General features: G+C 46.0%; 1 protein-coding gene across 1 annotated transcript in view; it reads right to left on the bottom strand.

Annotated features, from left to right (window-relative positions):
* The window catches only part of SLC6A12 (solute carrier family 6 member 12), a 28,866-nt gene extending 14,588 nt beyond the window's left edge, over nucleotides 1-14,278 (bottom strand). Inside the window, exons 1-7 of the mRNA XM_010207817.2 lie at nucleotides 14,086-14,278; nucleotides 10,280-10,414; nucleotides 8,812-8,952; nucleotides 6,996-7,083; nucleotides 5,313-5,445; nucleotides 2,326-2,460; nucleotides 566-669 (exon numbers count right to left, since the gene is read on the bottom strand). Coding sequence (XP_010206119.2) covers nucleotides 566-669; nucleotides 2,326-2,460; nucleotides 5,313-5,445; nucleotides 6,996-7,083; nucleotides 8,812-8,952; nucleotides 10,280-10,414; nucleotides 14,086-14,278 — 929 coding nt within the window. The remainder of the gene's footprint in view (nucleotides 1-565; nucleotides 670-2,325; nucleotides 2,461-5,312; nucleotides 5,446-6,995; nucleotides 7,084-8,811; nucleotides 8,953-10,279; nucleotides 10,415-14,085) is intronic.
* Nucleotides 14,279-16,709: the final 2,431 nt, after the last annotated feature.

Here is a 16,709-nt window from a genome sequence, read left to right as displayed (position 1 = left end):
AATGGTTCTGATGGCTTCACTGAGCTCCACGGATAAAATAAATCTGTAATTCTAGTCTTCTTGTAAGGGCAAGGAGAAGGCTAGAAAGACTTGATTAATCTCCTTGATAGGATCAAAAGGTCACTGGCAGTACATTACCTGATGGTAGTCAAGCACTGAGCACAGGAGCCCCAGCCATCATCTTTGTGCATCTCTCCTGCCTAGCAAGTAAGTGACAGCAGGGCTGGCTGTGCCACCCCTGCTAACTCACCCTGTCAAAGTAGCGCGTGATGTCTCCACAGTGGCTAGAGACACTCTCCATTTTCAATCCTCCTCCAGTTTCTCCTGTTTCCAAGCTGACTCATGAAGGAAAGCACTACTAAAGCCATTTTCTGGAGCTCCTGTGTTCCCTCAGCTATTCTCCATCCCTACGCTGAGTCATCTGCAGTCTCCACACTCTGAGCAGCTCGTTGGTCAAAGCAGTATGACCCAAGGTTCTCCTTGGAGACCGAGTCTGCCTCAGGTGCAGCTCTGTGCCGTTTGAGCAAATTTGCAGAAGGGTACAAGGAGTCCAAGCTCCTCTTACCTGTAACAATTGTTAGTATACTTGTTGTAGCTACCCAGAGCTGTCAGGCATCCCTGGCAGATGGCATAAGAGAAGAGAATCTGAGTGCCTGCATCCATCCAGACCTGGAATAGAGAAGGTCAGTGGTCTTCAGACCTGGCAACAGAATAAACAAATGGCTATGCCCTGTCTAGCATCCTATCTCCATTCATGCAGAACAAAGTCCATGAGACAGAGAGAGGTACAATGGATGTAGAAACTGGAATATCGTTCTGGGAATGCTGATCTATAGGATGGGGAAAGTCCTCTACAAAAAGTCTCCTGAGGGGACTGTATTTTCACATCCCACTCAAAGGTGAAACCACTTCTCCACCCTGTGGCTTTGCATTCTGGGCAGCTGCAATTTGGCAGCCTTCAAAAAATCCCAGCCCAGGCACTTCTGATTATATTCCCCTGGATCTTGCACAGATAGGCAAGTACATGGGAGCCCTTCAGGCATAGCACAAACACACAGCCCACTTTACACCAAAGCCTCCCATTCTGCCTAAAATTCAGTAGCAGGCTCTCTCACTCTGCTATGCTCCATTGCAGCAGCCTGGAAAGACCATGTCAGCTTTAGTTAGGCTGTGAAAGACAGGGAGGTTTTCTGTGAATAAGCTCTGACTATGAACAAAATACACTCAGCCCCAGTCACCCCTTGTCATTTATTTTGAGATTAAAATGCCATTTATGTTCAGCTGGCCCTTGGCATTCAGCACACCGCGGATTTTGTATTGACAACACATAATTGCATCTGAAAGCCATTTGGGGGAAGACAGTGTGTTCAGCAGCTGGTTTGGGAGCAGTTGGGGCTTTAGCCATCTGGGAAGATGTGGGAGGTAAGCTGAGACTGTAGGCTAAGCATGTTGCTTGGATGCCTCGACAAAAAGATCCAGCAGTGGAATAACTAGCAGCAGCATCATTTAGATGCTCTTCTGCAGGGTGAGGGTCTGCATTAATACCTCCCTGGATGGTGAGGGCAGCCTGCACAGCATTGCTGAGCCCACGTGGATGCAACCTGCAGCTACAGAAAGGTCCTGAGGCAGACACTGGGGGGATCCTCCAAGGAGTCCTGCTGGCTGCCCACTTCCTGTCAACTTGGATTACCTGGTAGGTCCTGGGTTTGGCTGCACCCTCTGCCCTAGTCTGGACTTGCCCTCACTGAGCACACAGCATCTCCCTCCCTGATGGAGAGGTTTCCACGAGCTCTCACAAGTGGTGGCAGGGGCTGACCCTTTGGCCAGACCCTGACCTGGGCAGGCAGGACCAGCACTTGGGGCACATAAAGGGAACCCACTGCTCAGCAGGGGCACAGCCCACATTACCTGTGTGTATTTGGTCTCTGCAAGCACAAGGGCCCTGCACAGCCTGGGAGGGCCCTGTTAGAGCCAAACAAAGTGCTAATCAGGCCAAAATAAATAAAAGCTGTAGATTTTTTTTGTCCCCTGCATTCCTCAATTATTTGCATTTAAGACCCTGCAAAACCATCTGTTACATGCTAAATATTTCATATACACTTATATGAAGCCCATGAGTGGCGATAACCTAATATGCCCATATGCTGCAGACACACAAGCAAAAAGGCTGCACTGTGCAGGGGGACTAACCCCTCTCAGCTCTTTTAAGGAGGTCTCACGGGTTCTCTGAGCCCCATTCATAGAAGATAGATCGTTGTCTATCCTGCAAGTGCCAGGCTGCAGGAAACCCTTCCCATGGCCAGCAGTTGCCTGACACCCACCCACCTGGGGGTCTGACAGCCTGGAAATATCTGGCTTCAGGTAGAAGATGATCCCCTCATCAGCACCCGGCAGCGTGACTCCTCGCACCAACAGGATGATAAGCATCACGTATGGGAAGGTGGCAGTGAAGTAAACAACCTGTAGTGTGTGGAAAGGGAAACGAGGAGAGAGGGTCAGGGGAGAGGGGGTGCAGGCATCAGTTCATCCAATCTCATCTGCAAGTCCCCACCACAGCAAATGTCCCTGGACTCTGCTCTTGGCTAGAGCTGCTACAGACAGCGTGGAAGACAGGTGGGAAAGAAATGAATCAAGGTCACATCTCACTCAGTGATTTGGTTAATCTGCATTTTGTTCTTTACCCAAGACTCTACCATGGGTTGCTATGCTTTATTTTCTCTCTTCAGTCAGTGTAATTTCCCTGCTCTCCAGCTGTTCTCTTCATCTTTCTAGAGCCGCAGAAGAAACCCGGATTTCTTCCTGTCATTGAGTTTTAATGAGGAATTATTAAACGGTCCTATTCCCAGGCAAGAGTTCTTCACATTTAATATCAACTTTTGCTGCCCAATTTGAGACACCTCTGAGGGGGCCTCATTTCCAGGGCGCTCACGCGGCTCTCTCATGCCTTTTACAGGTAAAAAATAGAGGTACCTCAAAGCCTTTAAAGACAAAGTAGACCATTATTTTTGTACAGCCTTCTATTCACTTTTTCTTGTGTATGACGTAAATAAACATTACAGTAGAATTAATAATTTCTAACCCATTGCCTAATGTAACACATCTTTTTCTACTTGCAAAATATCCGTGAGCAAGTTGCGACTCCCCGACATTCATTCATTATTAAAATTAATCCTAGTAACGTGAAGGCTTGTTTACTCTATGGATTCATATTGAGGGACCTAAAATGACGTTCTTTTTCTGCTTACTGATAATTGGTTGAATAAGTCACAGTACATGGTGCTTTAGCAGTTCCCTGATTGAATGAGGATGTGAGCACTTTTGGCACAAAGTACTAAAATCTACCTTCAGAAATCACTTCTGGGGAACATTTATACACATCAGCTAAATGCGTAAGTAGAGGAAATATGGAAAGAGCATGAGAGTGGGGGCAATGAATAAAAGAAAAAGGCTTTTAAAGAAAATGAGTCTTCAAGGAGTTCTTTGAAATTATTTTCCCGAGGTCGCTATTGTTTCTTTAAGTTTGGACTCTGTAAATCACAGAAGCATAAGCACGAGGGTCTGGCAGGGTTACCCGATTAGAGCAGCTTCTCAGCCAAGCATAACTCTGCAGCTGTTAAACAAAATTATGCACCTACTCAGAATTTCTGAGACCTTCCAACTGCTTATCCTAATACATAGTCAGTGAGGAAAAAGAATGAAGGAGCTGATTTTTTTGGTAGTGCCCCTGTAAAATCCAAAACAACTACCTGCAGAGAAGACAACTGGCCTTTCTGCCCCGTGGCGTGCGTTGGGAGAGAAGAACCCACTCTGTATTGCTATACTACGTCCGTAACACCTGGCTGGTAACAAGTAAGCTCTGTGTTCTAAAGCTTGTGACGAAAAAGTCTTCCGTGGTCTCAGAAAAACCATTCCAGCTGCTATGTGCATTCACTGTTTCCTCTCATTTTCTGATCTGATTTAACCAAACTCGATTGTCCCCACCAGTTTGACTGAACTTCATTAGCTTTCTGCTTGTGTAGGCAAGCTCTGCATGCTGGGGCAGCACCAGGCAATGGGGAGACTTAGTGGCGAGGGCTGGAAGCTGAAAGGAACCTGGGATGACTTAATTACACTTCCATGTGGAAGCCTCTCAGAATCAATCTTCCAAGATCAGAACAATAACCTTTTGTGAAGATGGCACTGTGGTATTCAAACCAGAGAGCATCAGAGATTTAAGATTCAAAATGCTGAGCATCCCCTCTCCTCATCGATATGAAGTCTGGATCTCTCTCCTTAAGAAATGGACAGCAGATCAGCACCAGCAAGAGCCAGGGTCATCAGCAAAGACTCAGAGAAACCTAGTGAGCAGAGCAAGCTATTGTCTTACTCTTTTAAAATGGATGCCCAGTGTGGCTTTAAGGGGCAAGATGGACAAGATGGAATTTGCACTGAAACACATGTGCCTGGTGCTACAGGAAACATCTGCCCATAGCAGTGATGGAGGTTTGAAGGAGGAAGTCGGGTGCAGAAATTGGTTCCCCTCCCTTTGCTACTGGGGACATTCCCTGCACACCCAGAAGACTCAATCATCATTAATAATCCACCCATTTTGTTGGAGCTCCATAAAGGAAGAGGGTCCTCAACACATCAAGGCCATAGCAGCATCCCTAACACCCACCCCAAGGCATTCCACACTCATTCACTTCAGAAGGATAACCAGGCCACCTGATCATTGGGATCAACATCAGGAGAGAGCATTGGCCTCACCAGCAAAATGCAGAAAATGACCAAAACCAGACAAAAGCTGCAGAACCAGAGAGAGTACAAAGGAGAGCACAAAGACAGCTCTCCCAACTCAAGTATTTTGCAGGATAAAGAAGCAGGAGAGATTCATTATCTATTCACTGAGATGGTTATGGGCAGCAGCTTGTCTATTTTGCTAAAGTGTTTAATTATTGCCAGGGATAGGAAGTTTGCCACTGCAGAGGATGTTATTAAAACCACCAGGACAACACACTGGTGAGTGGATGATTCCCAGCAGCACTTGGGAAGAATCCATCAGCCACTGCATGTACCTGCAATGGAAAAGGTGACCCACGATTCCCCTCAGCTTCCAGGTCATTCCCTATTCTCCCTTTCCTGTTCGATCTACCCTTTTATTCTTCCTCTTAGCAGTCAAACACAACCAAGCAAATCAGTATGGCCCCACCACATTTTAGGTTTGACTTTGGTGCTGTGTGTCTCCTGCCTCCATGAAGAGGGAAAAGAGATTGGGCAAGAAGTGTAAGATGTGTACAAGGAGGCTTATGGACCAGGATAATCTCCATTCCTACTTTGCCTGTGGACTTGACCCCTTTCCAGACGCAGAAGTAGCAGATGATCCAGGCCAGCAGAAGACACAGAGCCAGCTCCCAGCGCACAGCGCCCAGTTTGTGAATACCATCCGTGAGCCCCAGCACTCGCTTCCTGCCGGTGTCCAGGGACAGGGAGAGAAGCATTAACACTCCACACCCCACCCATCCAGATAGAGCTTTCCCATATCATCCCATCCAAAGATTTAACAGACTATCCATGACATGTCTGCCCAGAGCTCCCAACCACGGGAATCACCCCAGCTCTGCCTAAGGCTCCTCTCTCTGTCATTTCTGATAATGCTGCACCACTGTGTTCTGTAGTTGGCCTGTGCCCATGGTGCCTGTCAGACCCACACAACACAAAATCACCACCTGCTTCTCATTGCTCCCCCACCATGGCAGCTGCCCAGCAGATGCTACTCAATCCAAAGCAGGCCATCAACACCACCATCACCACGCTGCCACTGCTACTTCTTCTTGCCTTCCCTTATACTACACACACCCTACTTATCAGCATAAATGGCCTTTATGATTCTCATGACCTTCCTTCAGCCTCATTCCTTGAAGACTCATCATCATGATGGTGGGCCACACGAGAGCTCAGCACTGCAGCTCATGCAAACCCCAGAAGCCCAATCCCACACTTAGAATTCCTCTGCACACCCTTCTCCAAATCAGTCCCCTTAGGGTCCCATTGACCTTGCAGCCTCTGCAGAAAACCTGAACAATAGTTTCAGAGAGGTTGCAGCTCTTGCTAAATAGCATGTGCATAGAATAGAGCAGGAGAAGGGTCCAGCACTATGCAGACTCTTTCTGCACCCATGGGTGCACATCATCTTCTCTGTGCACTGCAGTGGCTGCAAGAGAGAAAGGACACTCAGTCCTCTCAGAGGACCTTTAGAAGCCATAAATGGAGAAAAAAATCCAAACCAGCTGAAGCTGAGCCCCTGGCACTTCTTTATGAGGCATTCCACAGTTGAGTGCAGAGAGGTAGCATGGCCTCAGCAGCTATTAACTCTCTCAGGGACACTACCTGGCCTGCTGCAGGACCCCTTCCTCACAGGTGTTTTATTTCCTCCAACATCAAGACTAAACCTCTCCAAGTCCCTCTCTGACATCTCACACATGTGCCTTGGATCCCTGCTCTCCAAGGATGAGCCTGAGCAGCCTTATGGACAACTTTTCTTAGGCACCAAGCAAGACAGATCAGGAGCAGGGACAAGGCAGTTTTGTCCCTTTCACTGCAGAGGACTGTTCAGTCTGCACCAGCCTCTGACACTTGCCTCCCAACAGTAGCCTGCAACACCCAACAGAAGTACTCCCTGCTCACAGCAAGTCCTCATCTTCTTTTGGTGCCTCTTTCTGTGGCCACGCTCAGGCACCTCAGTGCCAGAAAGGGAACATGCCTCTGTGTGTGTGTGCACACGAGCAGTCCTGGGCAGGCACACTGTGAGACACTTTCAGGCTGTATCTAGTCCTCATGCCCCTGGGCTCTGTGCGGATTTCCTTTGCAGCTCGGTATATTGCGCTCCCCAAGTTTGGGTTTGACATGTGCCACGTCTCTTGGTCCTACAGAGACGCACAGCCCTCCACCTGGGTACTCCTACAGCTGCAGCCTTTGGATGAGAGAGGAGTGTGAACAGAGGGAAAGCAATCACGTACTCCCAAAACTCAATCATTGGGGAGGTGGCATTCGCAGGCAAGGTCCTGTTGTCCAGGCTGGATCTATTCAGAATGTCCACACAGAGATCTATCAAAAGAGAAAGGAAGTTAATGAGCTAGAGAAATTCTCCAAGGCTCCTCCATGAGGAATGTTCCTTCCCCTCTGTACTCAAACTCTCACTCTGGCAGCACACAGACCCTTCACCCTGTGCTATAGAGCATCTCATTAAACTCTTGCATCTCATTAAGCATCTCATTAAACTTTGTCTCTCCCCAGCTACAAATCCCAATGCAGCAGTAGCCAGAGGGCTTTGGGAAGGGGAGAAGGGAAGGAGAGAGCAATTCCCTGCCAAATGAAAACCAGATGGCTGCAAAACATAAATTATTGAAGGATAATCACTATGAGTAGGTAGGATAGAAAATCCCATTCCCCTCCCACATTACACACCATTCCCTGTCCACACATGTGTACATATGTTCATACATGCCACAGATGCCACCATAGAATCATAGAATTGTTTGGTTTGGAAGGGACCTTAAAGATCATCTAGTTTCAACTCCTTTGCCACGGGCAGGGACACCTTCCACTAGATTAGGTTGCTCAAAGATCCATCCAACCTGGCTTTGAACACTGCCAGGGATCGTCCAATCTGTCATCCCCAGTCCTGTCACATAGTGTGAAATTACCATAAAACAGAGGAGATGCCACACATCCAAGAAATGCATCTCATCTTGCATTTGGCAGGATTTGGCAGGCAAAAGACAATCCACTGGAAAACGGAGGAAGCCCAGCTCTGGCTGGGAAGCTTCTGCATGTTAGGCTTTCCTTGCAAACAAATCCCTGCTCAGGGAGCTGAAGGAATCAGATCAGCTCTTTAGAACGGTGGTTACCTCAGCTGGGATGAAGGGGCATGGGAAGCTGTGAGCTAATAGCCCACAGGGTGAGCAGATTTAACACATCACAGAAATGGATCATCTGACCCAAGAGAAAAAGAGAGGGAATCGAGCTGCTGCCAAAACTCTTTCCAGCCTGACATTCCACTGAGGGCAAAACAAGCTGTTTGACATGGTAAAAAATGCCTGTCAAGGACCTCAGATTCATGAGGATTACCCCACATCTATTCCATTTTCCTAGGCACAGCCCAAGTGCCTTGAATAAAACCAAAGGCAGGTCTTCTCTGCTGTGCACAGTCACGTGAATTGTGGGCATTAGGAGATGAGGCCCCTGGACAGTATAATGGTACAGAGGCTTGTATGATCTAACTACTTAGACCAGAAAAGCAGTGCCTTTAGAGTTTTGTGTTACTGGTTCCTGTGTTGGGAGACTTGTATTGGCAAAATTCTCCAGTGCAGGCTTGATCTGATTTAACCAAAAGCTGAGTGCACAAAGGAAACTGATCAGTATGTGGCAGGAACCACAGTCCTGGAGGACTGAGGTAGACTAAGGGAATTTTAAGATAAATGGTTGAATTGGAGCTAATGAAAAGCTCCTGCCATGTGATAAACACTCTGGGTTGTCTTGAAAACTCTCCCAAGCCATCTTCCTTTCCTGCTTGACATAAAATTTGAATTTTCAATGAAATCTCAACACCCAAAACATCATCACACAGAAAAAGTTCCACTGTCCCCTAGGGACACTGGGTCATAACACTCACCCACTTGCTTATGGTGAATGAAGACAGTCAGCTTCGCAAGAGTCCCTATCCACATTGCAGCTCATGAGGGCTTTTTATCAGAATAACAAATATTTTCTACAAAACCCAAACAACTTCTGGGAATTGGGAAGGAGCTAGAAGCTGACCAAGTGAAGGTGTACCTGAGTTCCATGGGTTATTGCAGTTGGCCCACGGTAACACTGCAGTGAAGGAGCTGAACAGATAGAAGAGTGCCCAAGACAGGATGATGATGTAGTAGATATTCAGATAGTACCCAATAATTTGTGAGGCATATCCAATTCCTGTGAAGGAAGCAAAGAAGGTGAGGACAGGGCTGCCAACCAATGTGTTTGGCTTAACCCCAAATAAAGATGTAGACCATGCCATGGTAAGAAGGGTGTAACACCAACCACACAGCTCATTAGAGTATATGGAAACACCTACCTTAGGAAAAGAGAAAGGATTTTGTGACTGTGATTGCAGACAGGAAATATTGGTATTTCAAGACAGGTCTACGGTGGAGCAGAGACAAAACCTTTAGCTGTGCATTACACTGCCTCTCCGTCACGAAAGCCAGTCCTAGCCTTTACAGAAATGCAGGTGAGTTTCTTCTTTCTGGAAAGACTTAGGCAAAAAAAGGGTTCTCACACCTGATATATATCATGCATAAACTAAGGTGTTGGCACAAAAGTATCGACTTAGGAGCTGAGCTCTGGTCTTGGGTCCTGCTTGTGCCCATCACTCACTGAGACATCAGAAGAGTCGGGAAGAATCAGGTCAGGAAGGCCTAATTAATTTGTTTAAAACTGGCTGTCAGTGCACTTTGAGATATCACTGCTGTTCACCTTCAGACACCATGCCAGGGTGCACGGGCCTCCAGTTCAGGAGGTTCCAGACTCCTCAGTGAGTTTCAAATGGCAACACACAACTGTGCTTGAGCAAACTATCCAGGCCTTCTGATCTGCCCAGGCAGAGGTTTCTCTGTCTGACAAAATGTGAGTAATATGCTCTTCTCTAGACAGGAGAATTGTGGATATTAAATTTGTTAACATATTAATCCCATTAAACAAGTTCACCCAGACCCCAGGAGTCCTAGTTCTTACGCCTGTGCCTTAACCACAACCTCAGCCCACCTCCTGGCTGTCAGAGCAGTGTGTGCAGTGTGATTCCCTCCACTCTGCAGGATGTCAGCCTGCAAATGCTGCCACGGCAGGGATGCTGTGATGGGCAGGGAAAGCCCCATAAGCCAGAGAGCCTTCCTCCTCTTCTTCTGTCTTTGGTATTTGTCCTGGACTGCATTCAGATGTTTGTGTATTGACCATTCCATCCTCTTCCTCTTGCCTGCCAGCCAGTCTGTTTTTCCTCTCTGCTGGGCTCTGAGCATCTCAAAGCAAAGTCCATGGCTCGGCCAGACCAGCACAGCTCCCAGCCAGCACCCCACATGCTCAGTCACCTATGGACTGTCCTTGCACATACTGCAGCCACCAGGAGGGATAACAAGGCTGGGAGGCAGAGGAAGGGAGGGATTAAAAAGGAGAAAGAAAGAAACCAACAGAGTAGCATTTCCAAAAAAGGCTGAGTCACTCATTGTTAGAAAGTGCTGCCAGTAGTTCCAGTATCTTGACAAACCTTCAAAGAGGGGGCAGATTTTCCTCCAGGCTGTCACCCCTCCCTGGCTGGTGTACTGCCCCAGCGCCGTCTCCAGGAAGAACAGAGGGATACCACAGGTGAAGAGGAAGATGAGGTAGGGGATGAGGAAGGCTCCTGCAGACAGGGATAAGACGGTACTTCAGAAACTGTATCCCCAGCACCTCTTGCCAGGTACCTGGGGCCACAGCTGGAATCAGCTAAATAAACACAAATATTTCTCTGAGTTAACTTTGCAACCTCTACTGAAAAAAAAACAAACAAGGTCTCCAATACTACAATTTCTCAGAAAAAAAGACACCTGTATGGTTTCTCTTTTGCTACTGCATTACTTCTGCATTTGGTCTTGGCTAAAACCTAGAGGTAAAGAATAGTCAGGCAAGAGTATAAAAAAAAATGACAGTGCTGGAGAGGTTCTCCCTGCTTCCCTCTCCTGACCTCATTCTAGCGTGCAGCAGCAGCCAGGCGAAGCAAAAGGATTCCTTGTTTCACATAACCACATTTGTTCTGCCTTTGCCAGGAGTCATATCGAAACTCCCACTTGGCCAGATGATACAAACCTGGAGGCTGGTGACATTTGGTAAGAAATAGATTTGCCAGGATATAAATTTCCTTGAAATGTATTTCACGTCAAGTTAGAAAAGCTGTTTTCACCAAAAGAACGCAAATATGGGAAGGGCAACAGAGTATCTTTCCAGCATTTTCAAAATGCAAAAGATTAAATTCTCTTTTCAAATTCATTTTTTAAATTAAAATATAAAGAAATATCTTAAGAGAAATCAGCATGAAATAGCCCTCAGACAGACACTCGAGGAAATGGAAGGGGAGAGAGGGCAGAGGTTTTTTTCCAGAAACAATGACCAACAAAACTAAAACATCAGAAAACACAAACAAACATTAAAATTATAAAGGTTTAATACCCTGTTCAGCTGTTTGAATCTTTTAACTTCTTTTCAGTTCTGTTGCCATACCAAAACATCCAGTATTTCTGCTGTTCTGCTCAAAACTGCTCCTGAGTTTCACTGCTGATCCTCCTTTTATCACCTCACCATCTTTCTCTCCATCATCAGTGTAGGCTTTCACATTATTCACTCCCCTCCAAACAGGCCAAGGTGACTGCCTTCCTCACTGGAACAACCGTTGAGGTCTTGCCATCCCATACAGCAAACTTTTGGTCATTGATATCTCTCACCACCAATGCCTGGAGAGCATCTTTGCTGTTTGCAATCAAGATGAGGGTCCCTTTCTTAGTTGAGCCAGACACTCTGCCCCAGGATCTCTCCTCCTCTGTCAGCACAGGCATTCAACTCTGAAATTCCTTCCTGTGACAATTAGCAGCTAGGAACACTTTCCCTTGTTTTTAAGCCAACAATGTTACAACAAAGGAACATCCAAATTTCCCCTAAACTCATCTGTGCGGTAGCTGTAGGGGAGCTGGGGCCAGAAGGAGGAAGGCTGGTTCACGGCATCAGTCCATGTTTGCAGAGCAGGGAATGGGAACTGTGTATGATGAACTAGAGGCGGCTGATGTTTTTGGTGCTGCAAGACATCTATCTGTACACCAACTCTGCAAAGGAGTTTTTTTATCCTGCACACAGATGAGCTTTCACCAGGACCGAGACCCTTTCCTCTGATACTATTTGTCTCAGAGGTTGATCTGTGTTAGTCTCTGAGTACATCTTACATCTCTATTGTCTTGTCTCTCTTAACCAGAGCAATCACCAGATGACACTCCAGTTGTGATCTCCTCCTCAGTTTGCTGCACCACCAGAGGAGACTCAGCCCCAAGAGCAGGACCCAGGAAAAGAAACTTGCTTGTTACAAGTCAATAACAAGTTGAGGAGGCTGAGCAATTAGATCAAAGTGCAACCATAGGTTAGTTTAGACTTGGTTGCTTTACAGTCAGGTAGCACAATTGTTCTCATCACATCTGTCTTTACAGTTTTATAACCATCACAGTACATCCAAAGGTGGAAAAGGTGGACAGGACAACAGTCTTCAGTTTGGAGGAGGAGGGATATGCCAGGATAGGATGGAATGAACGGGGACGTGGCATTTATAGGTAGAAAATGTAGTTTTTGAAATGTCGAGGACTTTTCCAATGGTAAGAATAATTTTGAGTATCATGGGAAAGACAGTGCCTTGTCTCCTACTAGTTTGTCATCCATCTGGTTCCCTAGGGCCCTAGAGAGAAAAACATCCTCTACAGTAGGAGCATAGGAGCATACTTTCTACAAAGGCAGCCTGTAACTGAGCGAGAAGGACTCTCGCATCCTAATCTTTCACAAGTCCAGCCTTGTTGGCCTCTGAATCACAGCCTAAGATATTCCACAGCAGTTTAATTAAAAAAAAAAAAAAAGGGAAAAAGAAAAGTTGTTAATTATAGATATCTATTGAATAAAAGTAGCCTTTTCACTTACACTAATTAGCATACAAATTGCGAGAACTACAGACTCAGATACCATAGGCTTAAATGTAAAAGATATCATCTGAGCTCAGGAAGAAATTTTCCATGCAAAAGCCATGACTTCTCTCTGAAAGCATGACTGCAGAACAGGCTGTTCAACCAGATGCAGCACTAGCCTTTACTAATCCACGTGGATCTGACTTGCTTTGGCTGCCTCCAATGCCTACCATCAAAATCTCAGAGGAGGAGAATCGAGGATCTGCTAAAAACCACCCCAGGTCCAAAAAAAACTCAATTCCATTGTCTTTAATCATCCTCTTATCCAACTCCCCATTTGGTTCAGAGGAGATATTTTACTGATTGATTTGGATAAACTCCAGCAACAGCACAGGAGACAGGAGTTTGGTAGTCCTGGGGTGAACTACAGCAGAGGCACTCATCCATTTGAGTGAGGTCACAGCACCTTGGGAAAGGCAAGCCTTAGTGACATGGTCTGTAGAGAAAGGAAGTTTAAAGTGGGGGAAATATGCAAGTCCCAAAGCGTTATTTCAAGGTGTCTCTAGAGAACAAGAACAAAAAGATAAGTTATTGCTGTATTTGACATGTAATTTATTATTCCTCCTTTTCTTTTATAAAGTTAGATTTTGATTCACTGGGAAAAGCTAGTGACAGTCAATTATTCCCTTTCTCTTTCCCAGATTCATTTTATTGTCATGATAAATTTTAATTTTAACCATGTAATGATCCTCTTTCAGTGTTGTTGGCAAAGGAGATTCACATAAGAAACAAAAGGGAAAGAAAACAAACTCTTCCTTGTGACAGGTTTCCTTAGCAGTTCACTGACCACTGGGAGAACTGTTACCAAGGAAGAGGTAGTAATGTCCTTCTAGGGGTATCAAGACTTGTCCAGGATACTTAGCCAGGATATCAGGTCTTGGCCAGGGGTTATCAGGCCTTGGCCAGGATATCAGAGCTTTTCCTCCTCTGTAACAAGAGTCTGAGAAAGGTGAGGATCATACAGGGGAGCTGGGAAAGGGAGTTTTACAGAAGGACATTGTTGATGGCTTTATGAACACTCAGAGTATTTGTTGGTTTTGGAAGACCACCTGTTTCCCAAGGTGCCAAAGAGCTTTAAAGCATTACTAAAGTTCAATTTGACACACAAACTTAGGAGAGTTGCTTTAAGAAACAGTACCCACTGTGGAGCTGGATTCAGCCCTTAGCTTTTATTCCTCCTGGTTTTGGCAGGAGCTAACTTCCTGGAGGACAGAAAAAGAGGAAATATGCGGGGGCACTTGAGGCATAGGAGAAATGAATCCAGGCACACACATATCTCTTGTGCCTACAGACCTAGGACACCTCATGCATGCTGGGAACTTACCACCGCCGTTCTTGTAGCAGAGGTACGGGAACCTCCACACATTACCCAGACCGATGATCTCCCCAGCCACAGACAGCAGAAACTCCATTTTGCTGCTCCATTGGCCTCTCTCTTCCATGTCCTCCTCTTGCATTTCTTCATGAGCTGCAATGGCCCCATTGGGCTCCCCTTCCTTAGCCATAGCTCTCGTCATGGCTCTGTGAGACAAAGGAAAAAGAGAGCATGGGATGTAGGGAGCTGCTGTAGGACATGCTGGTGGAAAGAGAAAGGAGGGTACCAGTCCCCACAAAATAAGTGTTCCTAGTATCACCATGAGGTTCCCTCATCCTCTGAAAAATGGCTTCTTCCACATCAGCACAAAGCATTTTCCCCACATTATGTCTGTACGACAATAACTGTGCTGAAGGGACAGAGGAAAGGTCAGGTGAGATGGGCCCACCTGCACCACCTCTACACTGGATTCACCCCTGAATTCACCCTTCCCCCGACAGCTCCCTTCCTCATCTTTCCCAGATCACCATCCTTAGCGTGTCTCCATTTGCCCCTCCACATGTTGACTAAGTGCTCTGCATCTCCATCGTTGCTGGAAAACTGGCCAGGACTTTGGAAACAGCAGTTCAGAGGAAAAGGAGCTCGAGCTGAAGGAGTTTCCCTTCCCCATGTGCTTTACACAGCAACTGTTTCCTTCCAGAGGGGTTTGAGAAGGCAGGATGCAAAAGTGGATAACCTGCCACCTTAATTCAAGACACTGCCAGAATTGCTGCCTTTGACCTCCTGGACACCATGTTATACTACTATACAGCTTGCCACACACACTTATTTAGTCTAGGCTCCCTTCAGCAACAAACAGGCATGAGCACCAATCCTCCACCTTTGCCTAGCCCTGCAAAGAATACAGAGCAAGGAAACAAAGCCTCTGAGGTAAACAAAAGAACCTCATTGGGAGGTTCAGGTCTGGGCAAGGGAATACTGAGATTAGACAAGTTCAGTTATTGCAGTGAAAATGTTAGTAGAAAAAAGCTCAGCTGTGAAAACACAGAGTGAAATCACTGTTACAGGAGGCACATTGAATGAGACTAGACCTGTGGGGTGGCACAAGACATTTTCTGGTGTGTGTTATGTTTAACATTGTCTTAATTAAGCAAAGTTAGTGATTTCTTGTTACAGTTTTCTATCAAACATAAAGTCCTTCAATCGGCTAGTTAATTTAAATCCCACCATAATTCACACATAGCAGATTGATCTTCTTTTTGACAACATTTTCATATTGTTTACAGGCATTTGATTATGAGAAGAAACTAAAGTGTGAAGAGAGAAAGCTCCCTTTGACTTGGTTAAACATTCCTCCTTGTAAGCTTGCTCTAAAGAGTTACCTCAGGTAGGGATGCACATGTGAGGTTCAACCAGAAAGCACAGATTTAACGTAAATATAGTAGCTGATGAACTATGCCAGGGAAGTCCTAACTAGCTACCTCTCACTAGTGGCATTACTGAGCAGAAGATGGCCTTTGAAAGTATGATTGGCATCACCAAGGCATAATATACCTTCTTATGTTGGGATTAGGAAACCATACTGCAAACAAGCCTCTCCAAAGCAGCAGCAGCTCTGCTTCCATTCCCACCATCTGAGAGTACTATGAAATCCGCGCATTGTTGCTTCACATTAACTTACAGATTTGGTTTGCTGGTGGTTTGATAGTTTTTTTAATAACACATCTATCATTACTTTTGTGCCTCTGACAGGCATCTCCACGGAGTAGTAGGGACAGCAATCTGCATTACCCACACTGCTTAACTCTTCAGCTGCCCCTGGATCTGCTGGAGCAAGTATTCCAGCTTGCTCTGTCCCAGGCAAAGTCCAAGCCTGGCTCTGGAGGTGGCTCAGGACAGGGTTCTCTCTCAGTCAGCAAATCAGACCTCATCACTCTTGATGTCCTCTACCTGACAGAACCACAAAACCTATCCAGCAACCTTTTGCACCAGGATGGTGCTTGAGGAGGATGATGGCAAACTATTCTCTCCCTCCCTGTGCCTAGTCTCTCTCCAGTCATCTCTCTCTGGGCTAACATCAGGGTTTGAGACATCTCATTGGAAGCAGGGACTACCAGGGAGTCTGACCTAACTGCAAGTAAGAGGAAATGTAGGCCTAACATCAAACTGTCCCAGAAAACGAGAAACACCATGGTACTTGTTTTGGTGTAGCTTTCAATAAGGCAAGGGGGAAGCAGGAGCAGGAACTCATTGTTCACACTTGCAGTTACTCCACACAAAACAGTATCATTATCATCTTGTCCCATTTGCTTCTGTAAATTGCCCAGTGTAAACAGAATTATTTCCTAAATGTTGACCCTTTGGATATATCAGGCCCAGGGGGCAAATAAAGATGCTTGCATATGAAAAGACAACTTCTACTCACTGTTCATATCAAAGTGAGCAGGTTTTTGGCACAAGGTGTATTTCTTCCCTCTGTCATTCAAATAAAGAAAATGGATCTTACAGTATAACACACCAATTGCTCTCTAAATGCTCAGGGCAACAATAATCTTTGCTCCCCATCTGCCTTCCTGCTGAGGCGTCCACCATATTCCCTCTGAAATCAGCAGCAGATTCCCATGGATTCTGAA

Source organism: Colius striatus, chromosome 1, assembly GCF_028858725.1.
Source record: "Colius striatus isolate bColStr4 chromosome 1, bColStr4.1.hap1, whole genome shotgun sequence".
NCBI lineage: Eukaryota > Metazoa > Chordata > Aves > Coliiformes > Coliidae > Colius > Colius striatus.
This window is presented reverse-complemented; position numbering and strand designations above follow the sequence as displayed.